Genomic DNA, 19,344 nt, shown 5'->3' on the forward strand with positions numbered 1-19,344 from the left:
GTGGATCAATATCGCCCGATTCCCGCGGTGCATCCCCGTTCATGGCTTCCTCGAGCGAAATAATGATCGTGCCCGAGACCGGCGAAGAGTTTTCCTCGTCAAACTTTAACTTCCGTATCGCCTTGGCACGCCGTTCCTTCGTAGCGGCCGATGGTGGCGGTGGGTTTTTCGTGCTCTTCGGTGGCATGGCCACCGCCGACTCGCTGCCACCCACCGCGCCATTGCTTTGTACCTTTCCGGCAGGTTTCGCTGGAGTGACGAGATCTTTCTTCGCGATCATCGGATCGACCGGTTCCGGGGCGGTGACGATGTCGGTGGGTTCCGCTTTTACCTTCTTCGCCTGTGGCTCTTCGACGCGCACAAAGTTGTGCAGATTGTCCTCGCGGTATCGCTTCTTGAGGGGAGACGGTGTGGCCGGTGGTGTGATGATGGGTCCAACCGTTACCGGACGCACCGTCAAATCCAGCGGACTGTCCCCAGTCTTGGTGACGATGGTGACGGTGGTGGCCAGTTCCTTCTGTTTATCTGTCACGTCGGCGGTATACTGGAGTTTGTAGCGGGGTGGAAGACTGGCCACCGTCGTCAGGAGACCGCCACCGCTGGCGGCGGCGGTTGCCAGGATTGTGCGGGATTGTGATTGCACGATCGTCGCCATACTTGCATGTCACAGAGGCAGAGAAGGTGGGGGTGGGCGCGTTTCGTCGCCTCAACGGCGCCGTAAACTCCACTCCTAGTATTGACCACCCGGGCACACACACGCACACACACACGCACACACTGACTGGATCCTCCGACAGGACAGGATTGTTCCAAATTGACACCAATCTTCACTTTATTTTATTTACAAAAACTACTAGCTACTACTGTTACGGTGGCCACCGTGGCCTACGAGTATCTGTTGCGAGTTGGCCGTCGAAGGCTGCTGCTGCTAGTACTACGCACGATATGTCCTCGGCCGTGGCCAGGCACCGAATGATCCTCCGACGGGGAGATCCTGCCTGCTTATATATGTTTTCGTTCCATCAGCGCCGGCCATCGCTTTCCCCTTCTTGTGCATGGCAGCAGCAAGAGCGGAAACGGAAGAGAACCCCTCCAACTCACGGCTGCGCGCAGCCCTGGACGGCCGGAGTACATAAGGGGTGCCGAAGCGAACCGAACCGAAAGCCGCCGCTACAAGGATACGCGATCACAGTACATACAGTGTCGGACATAAGTTAAGCAACTGGGTTAAGGTGTAAGAAAAAGTGTTCAAAATTTTAATTTTCAACTAAACTGTACATTTTCCGACTCAGCTGCTGAAAAGGGTACATATTTACGATATTTTACGACGATTGCAATTATTATTTTTTCTTTGGATAGCACATTAACACGATAGTTTCAAAAAAGTTTTGATTTTTGATGCGTCAAAAGTTAAGCAACTAGCATTTTTGGGGGAAAAATAATACGATATAGATCATCACATGCAGAATTTCTGTATAGTAGTAGTCTATTAGCTTGTAAGCTTGCTAAATTTGTCGAGTTTTGCGGAGTTTTAGTATTCTTTTTACCTTTGAAACATGGCGGAGGATGTGTAATTGTATGGGGATGCCTCTCTGGGCGAGATATGGCACATTTTCATCGAATTCATGGGATTCTGAACGGAATAATGTACAGAAACATCATGGAAAGTGTGATGCTTCCTCATGCTTGCCGCTAATGCCGTCGAATTGCAAATATCATCACGACAATGACCCAAAAGATACTTGCAAAAATGCAAAAAAATAGATCCAAGATCACAAAATTGTAGTTCTATCGTGGCCATTTCATACACCTTAACCCAGTTGCTTAACTTCTGTCCGACACTGTACCTGTGTGTCTTCCCCTATCTGCTATAGACACAGGGACACACAGAGAGGGAACGAAAATCACCGAAGCCCAAGCGAAAAGCGGCACGCGACTCGACTCTCGGAAGACACGTTGAGCACGTGCGGCGGCGGCGGCGTCAGCATCGACGGCGTCCTTTTTCCCTTTTTTCTTCTTCTCTTCCTTCTGTTTTGGGTCGCCGTTTTCGCCGTTCCTTTGGACCGGCGGTTTTTCCCATTCACAAGGAACAGACAAGAAGGGGGAACGTTTTTTATTCATTTCATTACCCTCCCCGGGTCAATCAGCGAGGCGCTATGGGTTTTGACGTACGCCGCCAGTCGCAGCATACTTCGAACCACAAGAACATTGATGATTCATGCCTGAACACACGCAGAGTAGGCTGGGTGGTGGTTCTTTCGGTCGGTCGGTCGGTTGTTGAGATGCACTTTTCGTTTGAAACCCGTTTTTGAACCCCATTTCGTGGAGGGGAGGTGGAGGGAGTTGGGTTCGTTCTTCTTTCATTCTACTGGCCTCCCTTTCTCCAGCTTTGTTGCTGATGTGGAGCTTGTTCGGCTGTTAATTATGATTAGTTTCTGGTGCAACGCGCAACTGCCTCGTGCTGTATGGCTTTTTGGGACCATTTTTTTCGCTTCCTTTTTTCTCACTCTCTCTCTCTGTCACTGTGTCTCGTGTTTATCTCGTCCTGTACCATGTCCTGTGCCGTTGTGCAGGCTTAGTAAAGCGTGAAAAGAGATGGAAATGTATACGCATGCCACGTCTATCGAGCCGTATCAATCTACGATAGTCGCTAGCGGTATGTGCCGCGTGTGTGTCCTGGCCAGCCAGTATTCCGTCCAGGCCACAATATGCCGTATCGCTATTTATCTGCCTTTAATTTCCCCGTACCCCCCTCGGTGTCGCATGCCCTGGCTGCATTCCTGTTGTGGCGTTGCGAGCGAAGTTTTGCAGCTGCCACCACGTGTGCCAGCCCTTCGCTTCGTGATTCCCGGGTGTGTCCTGCCACGATATATGGTGGCTCGTGTCACCGCTGGGCTCGTGTACGGTGAATTTTCCGCACCACTGGGCTGAGGGCTGAGGTTTTTGTTGGTCCTCGGCAGCCGGATCTCGTTGGATTGATCGAGAGGTGACGCACCTTTTTTCCGTTACGCCCCGGCTCTGGCTTGGGTCTGCGTTGTGCTTGCAGCTGCGCGATCTGCCAACATTGGAAGGAGGATCATTGAAAATCGCAATTGATAGTCAGGTAGAGGTATAGGGATCCTTGGCAGATCTTCCGCGATCTTTGCTTTGCTCCGTTCCTTCCTACCTTCCATATGTCAATGAACTTTTTTCCCCGACGTCGTCCAGCCTGCGGAATCCAGGATAAATTGTAGCTTTAAGTTAAATTGCGGTGTCGGAAATACAGTTGGCACATGCCTGCGTCCTTTAAAAGGACCACAAACTGGAAGAAGTTGTCAGCTGTTTGGCGAGGCAATGAAGAACCCACTCGTCAATATGTTACCGGATCCTTATGCTACTGAAATCATAGATCCTCCTTTCGCACGATTTTTGCGCAATTTGCTGAGAGTTACACCGAACCCAAACCACTATCCAGAATGAAACATTCCATAAATCAACCACCATCAAATGTATTAAAAGCCGATAAACATCTCCTCATCAGCTCGTTCCGGGATCGTTATCCGGTACCTTTTATAATATCGTTTATTACACAAAACATCAAACGCGGTTTCACCATACCCCCGTCCCGTCCGAAACCGCAATGACATCCGCACGGAGACATCTTCTTCTCTCGACTCGACTCCTTACAAGTTCTTAACCTTCCTCACTGATCAGGCGCTCGCACGGCGTACCTGTCGTCGTGATTCGATAAATCCCTCGGTGCTCGGTTCCTGTCGGTTTAAAGACCCTCCCTTTCCGAGATACACTTGTCCACTTGTGCTTCTTACGTGGTACTATCGCTTCTTGGTTACCGCAGGCAAAAAGCCAGGGGCCGGCATCAAGGGGAACGAGGTGTTTAGCCTTTATGTGTGAGCCTTTATTGAGCATAAACACCGGTAGCGGTCTTAACACGCACGAACGCACCCTTCCGTAAGACGGGCCCCTCGGCCTCGGTCTCACGATGTAAGGCGTTGCCGTCGTCAAGTCTCGTCTCGCGCCGTCTACACGGCGTCTATAGCGGCGAAGAAGGAAGGAACAGCCAGGAGGTCTGGCTCCGGAGGGTGATTCCTTTAGGGATATCCTTGTGGGGTTGCTCTTTACTGAGTAATTGCTCGTGTTAATGCTCCGTTCTGTTGGCTTTCGAACGGAGATTGAAGCTGTGCCTTGGCTAATGTAATTACCTACGGTGGACCATTAAGTACGTATTTAGAGTGCTATTCGTTTGATCGGAAACGACTGGTAACTTTGAGCAACGAAAAAGGAAAAACCTTATGGTACTGCGCCAGATATCCTGAATACAAACCGAGCATGACCGAGTTTAATGCTCCATGTTTCGGTACAGTACGCGCACGCGCACGCGCCGAGTTGCGCACACTTTATCTCGAATTATTATCAAACAAATAAGATAATCAACAATGGCCTATAGGCTGCTACAACGGAGCGGGGGGTTCACGCGATCCCCACACCTTTAGATATATTTTCTGTGTGTGTGTGTTCTGGGCGCTAGCCTGGACTCGGTTGGGCTGTGCACAGAAATGTCACGCTTCCGGTCGCGTTCTGCTCGCGTGGCTTTCGTAATGTTTCCACCTATCGTTTCGGTTCATTCCATTAATCTCGCCAAGGGGGCTTTCGGTGTCGATAGCGGCGACAGTGAGCACGCGCGCACCTGGATCGTGGCCGAGGATCGTACGCCCCGGGAGTGTGTCCTGCGTCGCATAATTTATGCTCGTTGTGCGCTGCTTATCATACACGGGGCTTATAGTTACCCCGTGCAGCTTGATTTCTGCCGACGCTATCAAGCGCAGGAACGCACCCCTCTACCACCGGAGCGCAATGGCTTAGGGTGTACACGATTGTAAATCGAAATGCGCTACAAACAAGTACTGCACATAAGCCAACTAACACTAGCATCGGTGTATGTGTGTGCGCCTGTGTTGGAATAGTCATGCTTCCACAGCTCGGGTTTAGTCCCTTTAAAAACCCCTTTTTTATACCACCCTTGTCGCAGCATACGCTGCACACACAGCGATACACCGAGGAATTCGTTGTTGCCTTCGGAGGGATGTACTTCCAACACCCGGTCACCCTTTCCTACTCCGTACAGCCACAAGCCTCGTAAGCTCGCATCAAACTCGTAGGCTTGGTTTGGTCCGCTTCAGCTTCTAAACCGTGGCCGTGGCGCACATTGTTACTTGACTGGTTTTGGTCTCGTACCGTGCGTCGAGGGGTTGCCAAGGATCTCCTACGGTGCCAGTTCCCCTGCCCTTGCGATTCCGTGGCTGCTAACACTGGCGCACTGGCAGGACCAGGACGGTGGAAACTAGTTATTACGGAATCCATTATGCTTCCGATGGTAAGCAGCGATGCCGAGGGGTTTATGCCGCGCTGCGCCGCGCCGCGCCGCTACGGATTCCGCTGCCAGGCTGCGATTTCGATGAGCGATGCTGCGTTCGATGCTGCATCGATATAGCATGCCCGGACTGTGCCAGGATTCGTCTTTCGCAGCGCATCGCCCTTCGAACGCTCCCCAATACAGCCGGGGTGGTGTTTATGTTTTGGCTTATGGCGTGTACGAATACGAGCTACAGACGAGCTCCTTTCTCCAACCCTCTTGCTCCAAACGCATCCTTCGTTTGTTCATCTGATGCGTTGTAATTGTCTGAGCGGATTTTATTCCGATTTGGTGCTCCCTTCTCGTCGTCGGATTGGATTCTCGCCTTTCTGTACGGGGCCGTTGTGTGGTTCTGGACTGGAGACTGTGCTTCCGAGCGAAGGAAGGAAGTCATTATTTACCTTCCTTCCTAATAGTACTCGGGGGGGAGTGAGGATAAAGAATCAATAAAGCAATCTTGGGCTGTGCAGAGGCCAGCATTGGAATGCATGGCATTATCTGGCTTCCTTCGTAAAGCGTTTGGAGCAGAAGCAGGGGAAAACAATTGAGGGCTTCAAGCTTCATCGGACTCACACTCATTGAACTGATTTCTGGCTCAATTCCAGTACACAGACGGCTGTACCTGCCTGGGTGAGTTCGACGCTGCAACATGAAACCAATCAATCATTCTTCCTTCCACTCTCTATTCTCTCCGCCCCAAAGATCATCCCTACACTCGATTGAATGATGGTATGATAAGTATCAAATTATGCTTCGAACAAAGGCTTATCTCGACCACGACAGGCGCACACGTGACGTCTCGTAGACAGTTGATTGAATTAAAATCTGCCTGCGATATTGCATTCGAAGCAAGGCGCACGGTAAGGGTTGGTCAGGACGATATATACTACTTAAGAAGTCTCAGAACTTCGTAGTGCACTACGGATATCGTTTCGTGGTAAATCTGTATGAGTCATGATGCGTCTAAGAATAAACACGCCACTGGCGACTACTTGTTGCGCTTTAGTAACACTGAGCTACCTGTTACTCAAGCGCTGGCAGCAAGTATCTTCCAAAAACCATACACTAGAGAGCGACTAAGAGAGGGAGAGAGAGCGAGAGCCCAGTTTGCCGCCAATTTTGTCATGGCGCGCATGTGTCGAACTGGATCCCTTCCCCCGGGCAGCGTACCGGGTATTAGTCATCGCATCATTCCATCATACGTACACACCAAACGCGTGCCAAGCACTAACCGGTGGTAGCACAAGAATGCCGGTGGCGCGTTCCTAGTGCAGTATGACTCACGGTAGAACCCCCCAAACGTCCTGCAGGGCGTAAGGCTTGGCAAAACATATTTTTAAAAATAGAACACAGTTCGACCCAACCACCGCCAAGGCGTCTCCATCGATGAGTAATATCGTACGATATCGCACCAACGCGACGTCCGACGTGCGAGGTGCAGTTGCCAGCTTTAAAGCGCATTAATAGCAGATGACAAAGTGGCGAAAGTGTGGCGAAGAGAATAGAGTAATATATTAATTTCAATTAAATGTCCGTCACACACAACGGACCAAGCTGGAACTGGCACATCATTCGTAAACAATGGCTGAACCTCATCGTCGTCGATAATCGCTTCCAGTCCAGCAATGGCAAGCTGACAGCGAGAACATCGTGTTCCCGGACACACGGGCCGGAGATAATCTGCGAAACGGGAAACGGGACCGAGTGTTCTCCAAAATCCCTTGACAATCATAAGATTCGAAGGATCGGTCGGGCACTCGCTGCTGCTGCTCCTGCTCCTGCTGCTGCTCCTGCTGCTGTCGGTGGCACAAAAACGCGTCTAAAGCCAAGCCTCTTAAGCCTCACTCACACTCTCACACAAAATATAACGGTCCTTATTCAATTAGGATCCGGTGGTCGTCTGAAGGGGTGGATAAGTTGTAGACGACTCACCCACCCCCCCGAGATGATAGAGACCGGAGATGCAGGACGAAAAAGAGGGATTTAGAAATTCCCTCGACCGTGCGCATCGGTATAACGCCGCATTTGTCACTGTCTCGTGACGGTGCGTCCGATCCTTTTGCAGCAACAGTGGCCAGAAGAAGAAGCAGAAGAAGAAGCAGAAGTAGTAGTTGGTCTGATAGTGATGAGTGTACCATCGAGGTACGGCCACAGGATTTCCAATCCACGCTGCTACGTGCTACGTCGATGGTCTGCTATCGAGTTACTCGAGATGAATCTTCGATGACACTAGGACATTCGCGGTGTGGTGCAGAGCGAAGGAGTAATTAGGATTTCAACGAGCACACATACGCAGACACACAATAAATATTCATTTCATGTCAACGGAGACGTTACCATACCGGGGGAGCCACATACATTCGCTCACGAGCACTCGGGTGTTTGGGCTATAAAACTTAAACTTTCGTCAGTTTTGTGAGAAAATCTAACCCCTCAAGTGGTTGCACAATGGACCATTGAATGGTGTTGGGAGGTAATGGTGTCCCCGGCTTTTATGGGCGTCCGTCACGGAACGATAGTTAATGGCACTACGTTCGTGGGAGGGGGGGGTGCGCATCTCTGCTTTTACTCAGCAAGCAAGCAGATCACCCGCTACGATGTGCCGTCACGTGGCTAAGCAGCCCTTGTTAGATATCTCTTGTCCAATGCTTTGTTAGCATTTCGAAGCATCAAATGGTTTCACTAGAATGGCACGCGGATTTCGGAAGACCCTTTCAATCTGCCACCCACCGGAATCGATTCCGGGACGTGTTTAGTGTCCTATGGCGCGGAGCGCTATTGGAGAAAGGGTTCGAAGCACAATGACCAACCGTCGCAACTGACAAAGGCATGTGGAAATGGCCGTTGCTCTGTCGCTCGGTGGTGCGGTGGAATTGGTGAAGGTGAGATTGGTTTTAATCCGGTAGCGCGTAATTAGAAAATGTCAATACTGTTGTCATCCATCTTTACCTCTTCTACCGGACCATCCATCTTTACTAAACCAAACGGACAGTTGTCAAGGGTAACAGTTAAATGATTTAGGATAAGATAACTTTGATCAGAATTTCTTTTTCCCTATTTTTGAGGTGATTAAGATAATGCTAAAACCGCTGCTCATTGAATATGATGGTCAATGGTGTGCAGATAATGTGTTTAAATTTTTTTTCGAAATTTTCGGTAGTTTAGATGCTACTTTGAAATCGATAAGTTAGAAAAATTCACATTGAAGTAGTGGAAGGCATTGCACCATAATATGGTACGTAGTTTATGAATTTTTTGTTAGTTGATTATCGATTGATCCAACATTATTCAAAATTGCAAATATAAACCTAAATTATAATAAAAGGTACCCTCATAATTGCGATAGCCGTTGTTAAAATTTAAAAAGTAAATTGAAAACATCAAATTGGATAGAATAGAATAACATCGATGCGTTTATCTATGCATTATTCACAATTTTCAAACATTAGAGACAATCCTAACAATACCCACCATCAGTTTGATATTACGTTTTTAAGAGCTACTTATTCGAATCGTAGGTTTTATTATGAAAACTTCAAAACTTGCTCGATCTGCTCCCTGCTGCTCCCACAGTTTCGTTTCTCTTTCTCGAGTAGCCTTCTCAAGGGGTCACCGAGGTAAAACCTCAGCAGGAGTAACGGATAGGATTAATCAATGCGGTAAGTAAGGTAACACGCAGCGCAAATTGGCACCATGATATTGTTTCCATTTTCATCTCAAGCATCCGGTTCCGGAGCGACCTCCCCCAGAGAAAAAAAAACGGTCCCATTCCCATTGACCACATTGGTGCCACAGGTTAGCATCTTGAGGAAAAGCTGCTCTGCTTTTGAGTGCTCAAAGGAAGACGTAAGAAGAAGAGGAAAAAACGGCGAGTGGAGGGTAATTATCAGGAACAAATAAACCAGCTAAAAAGGGGTTTTTGGTGCTGGCTGCTGGCTGGTTACAGCGGCATGATGAATGTGTATCACAATGCCAAAGTGGCCCCGATCGGCGCCACCGATACCGAATTTTAATTTCCCCCATTTCAGCACGGCAACTCCAGATCTTAAGGAATGATATCACACTTGAGACGAACAATGGAAAGTGGCTGAGTGGTGCGGCGTACCAAGATGTTAAGGATGCAGTTCTGCGGTGGGAATGGCGACGGATTTGTTCCACCTAAGGGTAAGGCTCGGGATGCGGGATCAGCATGATGCTTTCGTGAGAAATTGGTAACAGTTGAGATGCTTGTCGCGTTGTTTAATTTATATTCCAACTGCTGGAGGCCATTTGGACGAGTAATATCTTGAAGATTGCGCTCCTACGAGAAGTGCACACCAGCGGGATTTCTCTTCCAATCGAAATAATGTTTTTATGAAATTTTCGAATAAACTGGTGGATAGCTGTATAAGAGCAGTTCTATGAAAAATAATTGTTGCAACTCTTTTCTTTTGTTTTTGTTTTGATCAATTTTGAAACAAATTGATCAATTACATTTTGATTTAATAATCATGTTGAAGCCGCGTGGTTCTTAACTACTCAATTTTAAGTAATTCCGGGTGCACCGTTACATCTTCCAGCATATAACTTACCACCATACCGAGCGCCTCGGGCTAGACATTTATCATAGAACAACAACGTTGTGGACCGATTATCGACAGAAAGAATCCTTTATTGTTAATTCCGTTCCCGTTTGCCCACTTTCTAATTACATACCATGTGTCATCTTGATAATTTGTGTGAAATCCTTGTTCTCCCCCCCGGTTATCGGCACCGTCCGTTCTACAAACCATACCGGAAGGTCGCCTAATTCTGTGGTAAACGGGTCGAGACTGGTCGAGCGCTAACCGAGCCGGTCACATATCGCAACAGGAGGCGTAAGACATTTAAGCAAAACCTTCTGTTGCAGCCTGTCCGTTCAGTGTCCACAGATAGGGGTCTTGGCCGCGAGCCTCTTGCTACGTAGAAGCACCGCACCGCTAAGAACTAAGTTCCTTCTGCTTCTTTGCTCAGCAGGAATCGAACAGATGAAAGGGCGAACGGAAAGTGAACATATGAGCTGAGCATTATACGCGGTTTATACGCTCAAGTGGCTGCCATTGGGGAACGATGATGATGATGATGGCGTTACGGCCATTGTTGCGTCTTTAGTAGTAAAGCGACCACCCGTTACGGCCCTCTAGTTACTGAAGTGTCGTAATTATCCTTCCGTACGAACGTGCTTCGAGGGAGAATAAACCCACGGCCCAAGGGGGAACGCTGTCCTGTCCGAGTTTCTAGCGATCCATATCGCGCCGCTATCAGCATTGCAGCATCAGCGTTGAAGGCCGCAGTCGGTCGCTTGATCGGCCAGCAAGCGATCTCCGGATCGATCCATCGAGTCAGCCGCCATACGCCGCCAATGGTAGGGTTTCAAATTTCATTAGCCAGCAGGCCCCAGCCCGAAACGAGGGACGAAATCGAAAATTTGGGCAGTTGTCCTGTGGAGAATTGAGTTTATGCGCTACAGACGTCCTTTCGACTCGGGGCGAACAGGATCTCGGGGGAAAAGTAAAAGGATTTCATTCCTCAGCCGCCGAACCCGCATCGCGCACTCGATTTCGGTTTTGCTCTCTATTCTCGGTGACTCCCGGGATATCCTCGAAGCTCGATGCTCGATCCCTTATGCCATATGGGGCGTGAATGATCTTAGATGTGTGGTGCGGCTATTTTCGGGAACGCTCCATAGCTTACTTTACCGCTTCGTTACGCTTACTATCCACTTGAACACGCACTTTCTTCTTCTTCTTTTGCTCCGGTTTAGCGCCCAATCACTTCGTTGTCGATGGCGGTTCGTATTGATCGGAAATGGAAGATATTCCGGCAGCCCTTCAAACTCTCACGCTGCCTTGGCTGTGCGGGAATTCGTGCCTTCCGCTTCCGATCCCTGGCGGTGCTTGGGTAATTCCATTGCAAAAAAAAAAAAAATCAAGCTGGTTTCATATCCTTTCTCTCGGTACACTCGGTATTGTCATTGCTATTATGCTGGCATTTTCTGTGCATTTTCTGTGCCTGTTTCGGGAGGAAATACCAACAAAGTGCCCCTATTTCCGATCAGCCTGGGCTAGTTGAGTCCGGCGGATTCAACGCTTGCACGTCGCTTCACATCGTGTCGGTGGAGGGCAGTGGTATGGCTTTCTTCTGCAGTGGTTCCCGGTTCCAGGTGCCACCAGAAGGACCCGCATTTTTCACTTGATTAGCAGCAGTCAGCATAGAGGCACATTGTAATGAGGCTGGTTGGCTTTGCCATTTGCTGGCTGAACTCTTGTTTTGCATGGGTTTGATGAAGTCATTAGCAAAGGAATGGCGAAGCGAAGAGCAAAGTTTAGAATAGTTGAACAGGCAGCTCAGGGAATAGTTGAGCAGACAGCTGTCAATGAGAGGTAAGGATTACTCATTGATATTCAACTGGCAAACTGTTAGCATAAATTATATCAAATTATTTTAAGGTGCAGAGTCATGGTAGTCAACTTTTACAGTAAGGAATCTTTTAATTATTAATTATGATGCTCGACTACGATAGCCACCTTGTTTTGCAACTCTCAAACAAATTCCAACAACTCAACAAAGTGGGAGTCTTTATGAACGGAGCATGCTTTGCTTCTTTTGACAGTTCTTTACAGCGAATTTCCGAACTGTATTAGAGCAACTTTGATCTAAAAAAAAAGTTCATCTTAATCGTGCTCGGCTTCGATAACAACTGTATTTGCTCCTCTTTTTAACATTTCTTAAAGTAATGTTTTTATCGTGGCAATGCACATTTAAAGCATTCTCAACTTAATGAATTATAGAATTGCATATAAAATTCCTTCTGCTTTACAAAACATTCTCCTATGGCTGATGCACAATCCAAACTGCATGCTTACGCTCTCCAGACGATCGCTTCACGATGATTGCGATGATTCATCAACTCTCCCGCGACATCTCGCCTTAGGGCCAATACATCCTCATCCGGATGTGCGATGACTGTCGTAATCGAAAATACTATCACCATATTAACCCCCCCGTGGAGTGCCAAACATACTTAAACACCTCCGCAGGGCAGCTGGTAGCAATGTCCTCGCGTTTTTTCCCGTTTCTATTTTCCTCTCCAGCAACCGTTCTCTCAACCCAGGACGGGGGTGAGGTGCGTTGAGCAATTTAAATGTTCGGTTTTTGTGGTTCATCAAACATTACACGCCAGTTTCGATGCATTCCTGTTCGTTTTTTTTTTCGTGTTTCTTTTATCCGTTTTTTCCCCGTTGTTCCGGCATCACCATAGGTCCCTTTTCCTCTTCAAATCGAACGGGATGATGAGTTCGATGAGAGGTGGCCAACAAAAAAAAACCAATTCGATCCGTGCGAGGGTGTGGAGGCGTCAATAAAGGACAACGGTCGTCGGTGCAGTACCGATGCCGATGGTGGGGGAAACGTTTCGCGTTGTTTTAATGGGCAGGACACCAAGGGATGCTCCTCGATCCTCGACTGGAACCGTCTACCTATCCTCACCGAGGGGTGGTCCGTGGGTGTTTAATAATCGATTAATAATTTTTCTTTCCGGATGTGTTTTTACGGGGAAACCTCTCCCCCCTCTCCCTCCCCTTGATGTCCCGATGATGGTTATCTTCCATATCGTATGTGCAGCTTGCATCCGAGTCTCTTCGAGTCCCGTAAAAAGGACGAAAAGCGAATGTGATCTCCCTCCGCGGTGTGCACCCAGGAAGCACCGGTGACCGGTAAACGGGACCCGGTGCGGTGGAACCGGTGCGAAGTGGACAAACAAACGCCGTTCCGTTAAAGAGGGATCCGTAAAATAACGAGAGAGAAAAAAAGGAATACAAAAACTCAACAACCAAACGGTTCCGTAGCAACGGGGAACGTTACTCGAACGAGAAGATATCTTCTCTTCTCGCCCAAGTTATGCTTGCGCTGGTCCACACAGTAGGCTGTGGTTGAATGGTGTCCCCCGGGGGAGACATCTCAACCAATACTGGACCGATGAACGAGGGCCAGGGGGATGTAATTTAATATTTTTCTCCGTTCGGTGACGATGGTATCGGATGGTGGTATCGTGGCGGACCGCGGACCAAGGAACGCGTCAACACGATCACTGTCAGTGGAGTGGCAGCCGTCGATCTGTTGCTCGGTATGCTCGGGATTGGTTTTCTGTTTTACTCCGTCCGGCGGGGTCTATATTCCGGTTTGGTTGTTTCCTTTTCGTTCGCTTTCCTAATGGATTTCCGCTCTCAGTGGAGGGTGTTGAACTCGGGGCTTTCCACTCGGGCTGACGCGACAGATAACGGCAATTTCGGTGCGTGAGTGAATGAGAGTCTCTCGATTGGGGGGTGCTTTTGTCAGGATCGATGGTGGATAGCATTTCGCTCCGGGGAAGCCTCTCAAGAAGTGTTGAGCAGGATCGACAGGATCAAAGCTATACCATGCTTTAGACGTATAGCTATTTGAGCATTGGATTGGAAGTATGAAACAATCGAGCAACATCGAGTCATCGAGTTCAATGCTGCGCTTCACTATGTTGTGTCTATGTTGTAGTCATTAAATATTCATTTCTAGAGTTCTACACCACACGGAATGCTACCGGACGTGACACGTTGGTGGAAGCAAACGCTTGTTTCCGAGTCCTTCCGAGGCTTCTGTTGAATGATTCAGAACAAGAGGAGAAAGCTCCCACTGCACGCGTCCTGTTCCTGCCGATAAACACGTCTTTGTCTACTCCTTTGGAATCCTTCCCCAAATGTTATTACAGTGGCAGCAGTCTAGTATGGCGATTCTACTAGTACACACAGTCAGTACATCAGGCATACAGTCGACTCTCCGATGACCATTCGGTCGGACTCGAATGAATTGTTGTGCAACCGACAGTTGGCATAGTAGCCGACAATCGATCCTCCCCCGGGGGGGTGGGCCAGAGGAGAAGGAGGAACATGTTTCGCACAGGTATCACTGCATCGCTGCACCCCCAAACACAACCCAACACCGCACAACACTCCGCTCCGCTCGATCACGCAATCAACCAACATAAGAGCGACGATTGCTGCGTACGACGCTCCGGGAACCATTGTGGACTCGCGTGACCAATGCTTTCCCCCTTTCCCGCCTCCGTGTGTCCGGCAACACACAACGCCTCGCGTCCTCGCACATCATCATCATCATCGCACAGACCAGGGCGGTGCATTGGTAATTGATGTACTTTTATGTAGCCCCTTTCCCAGCGGATGCGGACTTCCAGCTCCGTCCACGTCGAATAGCGACACACACACGCTCGATGGTGGTGGCGGTGCGGCGGACTTCCTGCTTCCTTCTGCTGTGTCTGTGTGGTGCGATAGGAAATCGAACCCGAACCTGTACCATTTCCGGATCCTTCCTCCGGTTCCTGTTGATAAAGTGGTCCACGCCAGACCGTACCATACCACACCAGACGCGCTGCAAAGGGAAGCCCCTAATTACAGTGTTTGCGGTTGTTTTGGGGGGAGGAAGGGCTGGCTTCCTCAGGATTTTAACCCCTTCGCGCGCACCACCGTGTGCATATGTGAGTAGCGGGCGTCTAGTCGGGTTGTCGCCGGCCGCAGAAAAAGCAGCATAAGCATAAAAGCATAAAAAAAACTGGAACTGGAAGTGAAACTCTGCTGCTGCTGCTGCTGCTGATCGGTTCACCATGCCACCGGCACCGGAACCGGCCACCCCATCGTGCCCCAAACTCATTTCGGGCTTGATTGCATTCGGTGTTGTTGTGTTCTGAGTAGAACAAGCTATGTCTGTGTGTGTGTTTGTTGGCAAGGATACTACTCCTGTACGTCTTGGTACATCTTACGTGGAATTCCAGAGAAATCCGGAGGGCAGTAACCGCGGGAACACATTTTCTCACGCCCGACCTAAGACGTCAATTCACTCACTCTGCCCTTCGCACAGCTGCGAGTCGTGCATGTTCGCGGTCATTCAATTTGCGTTCATGGCCACAATGTTTTATAAGCATTTCGATAAAAAAAAATCGTAGTCCAGTTTGTTCCAAGAATTCCGGCACCAGCAAGTACCGAACCGTCAAGCTCGAGGTTCACCGGGTCTGACGCCTTTTTTTTCCCGCCCTATCCCCGCTGTGTTGGTTAGTTGGTTTTATCGTCACACGCCACCACGACCACGAGGAGGAGGATGTGAGGTCGCGCCACGTCACGGAAGCGACGGAACAATCGATTTTCGTGGTGCGAGCTACCACGTTCGATCGAGAACGTTGTGCGCATCATCGCACCATCAGCCCCATCAGGACGGAAGCCCTTCAATGGAGAACCATTTTCCGTACGCCTGTAGAACCTGCATATCGAATGCATTTCGGACCCGGGAGGTGGGAGTGTGTGAAAATATGTTACTGTGTGCAGGGCTACCGGGGTCGAAACATGAGCCATGCCTCATGTCGTCGTCGTCGTCGTCGTCGGTGGAGTACGCGACGATTGATACAGAATGTCGAAAGGTGTGTGTGTGTCCGCGTGTGTGAGGAAAGGGGTGGAAGGAGGCCTATTTTTATTGGAAATCATCCTGCCCGTGGTGCATCATTCTATTGAAGTTTTTCAGTTATTTGTCCTTTTCTGTTTCCCGTGTTTTGATTTGTTTTGGTTCTCGAAAAAACTCTCCCAAAACAATCTAACGACAAGGAACGATAGGAGGAATGATGAGAATCTGAGTCTAATTAATCGACCTCCTCAGATACCTTCCGTGGATGGATATCAGCAAAACCGATCATCTATAGCCCGTCAGAGGATCAAAGCCTGAGAGAAAAAGAGGAACCAACATTCATCATCGATGTTGCTGCACATCACGGTTTGCTGCAGCATCAACGCCCCTCGTTCGCACTGATTTGAATTTTCGTGCATATCCCGCTGTTAAGGGAAGGCCCAAAATGGCAGGATAACTCGACAGGGAATACGCTACGGTTGCGTCTGCTACTCCCTCCTACTGCTTTGCATCGGATTTACCATTATTGCGTCGCCATTTGTCGTCGCCGACTTCCCTTCCCTCGTTCCCCGGCTCGGTCCGTTGGTCGCGCACAGGACAAGATAAACTGTTGCTGAGGGTTTTTAATTACAATACCGCTACCGGTTTCCAGGGACCGGGGTAGAACCCTGCTGCTGCTAAGTAAAATAAACTCCCTGCTCCCTGGTTTAAAGATAATACAGTAGGAAACGAGGAATAATCCGGTGTTCCCTGGGTGCGGGGACGAGGGCGTTCGTAAGTAAACATGGCCGCCACCAAACGCACGCCGATACGCCAGCAGTGCGGTCGCTGTTTGCACAACAGCGCGAGGCCGCCGGTCGGCCGTCGATGAAATAACAGAGCATCTTTGTCGAAAACGCAGGAGGCCATTACTTTCTGCACTGAGGCGTACCACCTCAGAGTATTGATTATTGTTGCATTTCGCGTCAGAAGAGGAAGAGGGGCAGGGGCAAGGACACTTCAATAAAGATGCAAAAATATTCCTTCGATTCCATCTCCCGTCCCTCAATTAATGCTGAACGGGCAGCAAAACGGAGCTGGGCATTGGAGGAAGCATACAGAGCGTTCAAACATCAAAGGACCTCAATGCACCGCGCAGCAGGCGACGAACCACGGGACCTGATTGCTGGCAGTCATGAGAGACCGTCGCGCACATTCGACAAAAAATGTAATAATATATATTCTTCAATCGCACCCGCACCAAACCGACCACCAACCGATTTTCTTCCTCGTCATTTTCCTCGTCAGTCCCGGTGACCGGTGGTGGTGGTTTTGTGGCAACAATCTTTTTAGTCGCATCATTTGAAAACATGTTGATGCTCTATCGGTTGGTCGCTGCGACGCTGGGGTTTCTCTCATCAGCAGCAGCATCGCATAGAGGACCCTCATACACATGAGACGCGCTCCGTTGGCTGACCATCTGTTATGGTGGTTTCGCGTGAATATCGGTCATCATCCGGTCCCGGATGCTACTGCGGATCCCTTGCACGCGAGGCAATCAGGACATCGGGATAGGTAGCAGACGCCAGCGAGCTACAGGATTTTGAAGTAAGCTGTGTACGAGAAAAGTGGATACGGCGATACACGGCGTTAGCATTCTCGAACATCGAACCGACACTCAGTATTGATGATGGTGATGATGCTCGCAGGCGAAGGCGACGCAACCCCCTTCACCACCGTCGCGTGTGTCTGAAAATAGGAAAACTGACGGTGATGATCATGAGGATGATGATGTATTGCATCGAAGCGAGCGAGCGACCGACGACGGACCAAATGGGCAATGGAATGGCCCCCTTTTCTTGCTGCTCACCTCACATCTACTGGTCAACCGCAAAACTCCGGCACGGCGCACTGTACTGTTGCTTCTCCCTTACGGACGCGCATACATCATGCGGTGTGGAGTTTATTGAAATTTTTCGAATAATTAATTTCAAAATTCTAGTTCCGAATCGGGCGGAGATTTATGGTCAGCAGCAAAAAGCCTCCCTCACATACTAATCCATTTGCGAGGCAGACCGAAATTTGGCGAGTCCTTTATTAAACTATCACTGGATTGTACCGAGGGCCCGTCGAATGTCCGACTGTTTGCGGAAAGAAACCACAAAACAAAGGAACTGGATTAAGTGGAAATACCCGGAGTTGCATGATTTATTGGACCGTTGTGATGTGTTATTGCGCGCCGGAAGATGAACTCGGGAGATTACATTCAAATGCTAGCACTAAACACGGCGTTATATCCTGCCGCTCCACATGATTTATCATCTAATTATGATGAGACAAAATGTTTCTAGTTCATTGTCGATGGTTCTATTCGGCTTCGATTCATCCAAGGGACACGCAATCGGTAATTGATTCGTTGAAGATGCGAGATTCGTGGGCTAGTGTCCGGTGTCTGTACGCACCAGATTCACCATCACCAAGATATACCATACCGGCCGGGTGTCATCGCACGACCCAAGACCAGTGCCAGAACGAACTCAATTCTCCACAGCGCAACGCAGCACAAAGTGTCCATTGCCACAGTTCCGCCGATGGAGAAGCATATTTCACCGGCAGCAATGCCAGCGACACCATCACCAAACACCCCCTTTTTGTTACGCCCAACACCCGCGAAGGGATGGTTTTCCGTTCGTTTGCCACGTTGAAGGTCACTGGGAAAGCGTTGCAGCAACGGAATACGGAACGGAAAGGGAAAACCAAGCGCCTGGCAGGACATCCATCGGGGGGCACGAGGTGACAGGCATAACCGGAAACCTGACAGAAACTGCCACCGGGGGTGAGGGTGCCCGGAAGATAAATTTGCGTTTTCACTCGCTGTAAGTGAGTGTGTGTGTGTTGTGTGTTGTTGAGTGTATTTTTTTTCTTTCGTCTCTCTCTATCTCTCTCTCTCTCTGCGGTGCTTATCAAACGTCGAGGTGATGGTCCATCAAGACTTGCAGTTCGTTTGTTGCACGGACTCATCGCCCGTTATAGGACCCACTGTGTACGGTTAGTTAAGTTTGAAGAACGAAAACTCCTGACGCAGACATATTGGTTGAGTGTGCAACTATTTATTATCCTTCGACACTTTCACATGCAGAAACGAACGAGTGGCTGTAGTTCTCATCCTTTTGACTCATTCCTTTTCGCCCTTTGTTCTCGTTTCTATGTTCTAGCATTACTTAACCATCTTGCAATAATTTAAGCGATTGATAAATTAATATTCCAAGTGGACTTGGATAATTAATATAAAAAAAATTAAACTAAATATTTATCCTTGACCAAACTTCCAATCACGCATCGCTAGTTCTAGTAAACAACAACTCAACAAACTGCATTCAAACTTGTGGTAATCGATCCCCCTGAAAACCCATACGTTAGAAGCATCTTTAGCATAATGTTCCGACAAACAAAGTAGTCCAGGAGATGTTGTCCATCATCCAACCGCGTAACCGTGG

General features: G+C 49.0%; 2 protein-coding genes across 2 annotated transcripts in view; one reads left to right on the plus strand and one right to left on the minus strand.

Moving 5' to 3' along the window:
* LOC125959167 (uncharacterized) overlaps positions 1 to 655 on the minus strand; it is a 1,653-nt gene extending 998 nt beyond the window's left edge. Inside the window, exons 1-2 of the mRNA XM_049691977.1 lie at positions 242 to 655; positions 1 to 199 (exon numbers count right to left, since the gene is read on the minus strand). The exon at positions 1 to 199 is cut by the window's left edge and continues 242 nt beyond it. Coding sequence (XP_049547934.1) covers positions 1 to 199; positions 242 to 655 — 613 coding nt within the window. The remainder of the gene's footprint in view (positions 200 to 241) is intronic.
* The window catches only part of LOC125949769 (26S proteasome non-ATPase regulatory subunit 8), a 594,091-nt gene that overhangs the window by 16,451 nt on the left and 558,296 nt on the right, over positions 1 to 19,344 (plus strand). The gene's annotated exons all lie outside the window — the stretch shown is intronic.

The sequence above is a fragment of the Anopheles darlingi genome, chromosome 2 (assembly GCF_943734745.1).
Source record: "Anopheles darlingi chromosome 2, idAnoDarlMG_H_01, whole genome shotgun sequence".
NCBI lineage: Eukaryota > Metazoa > Arthropoda > Insecta > Diptera > Culicidae > Anopheles > Anopheles darlingi.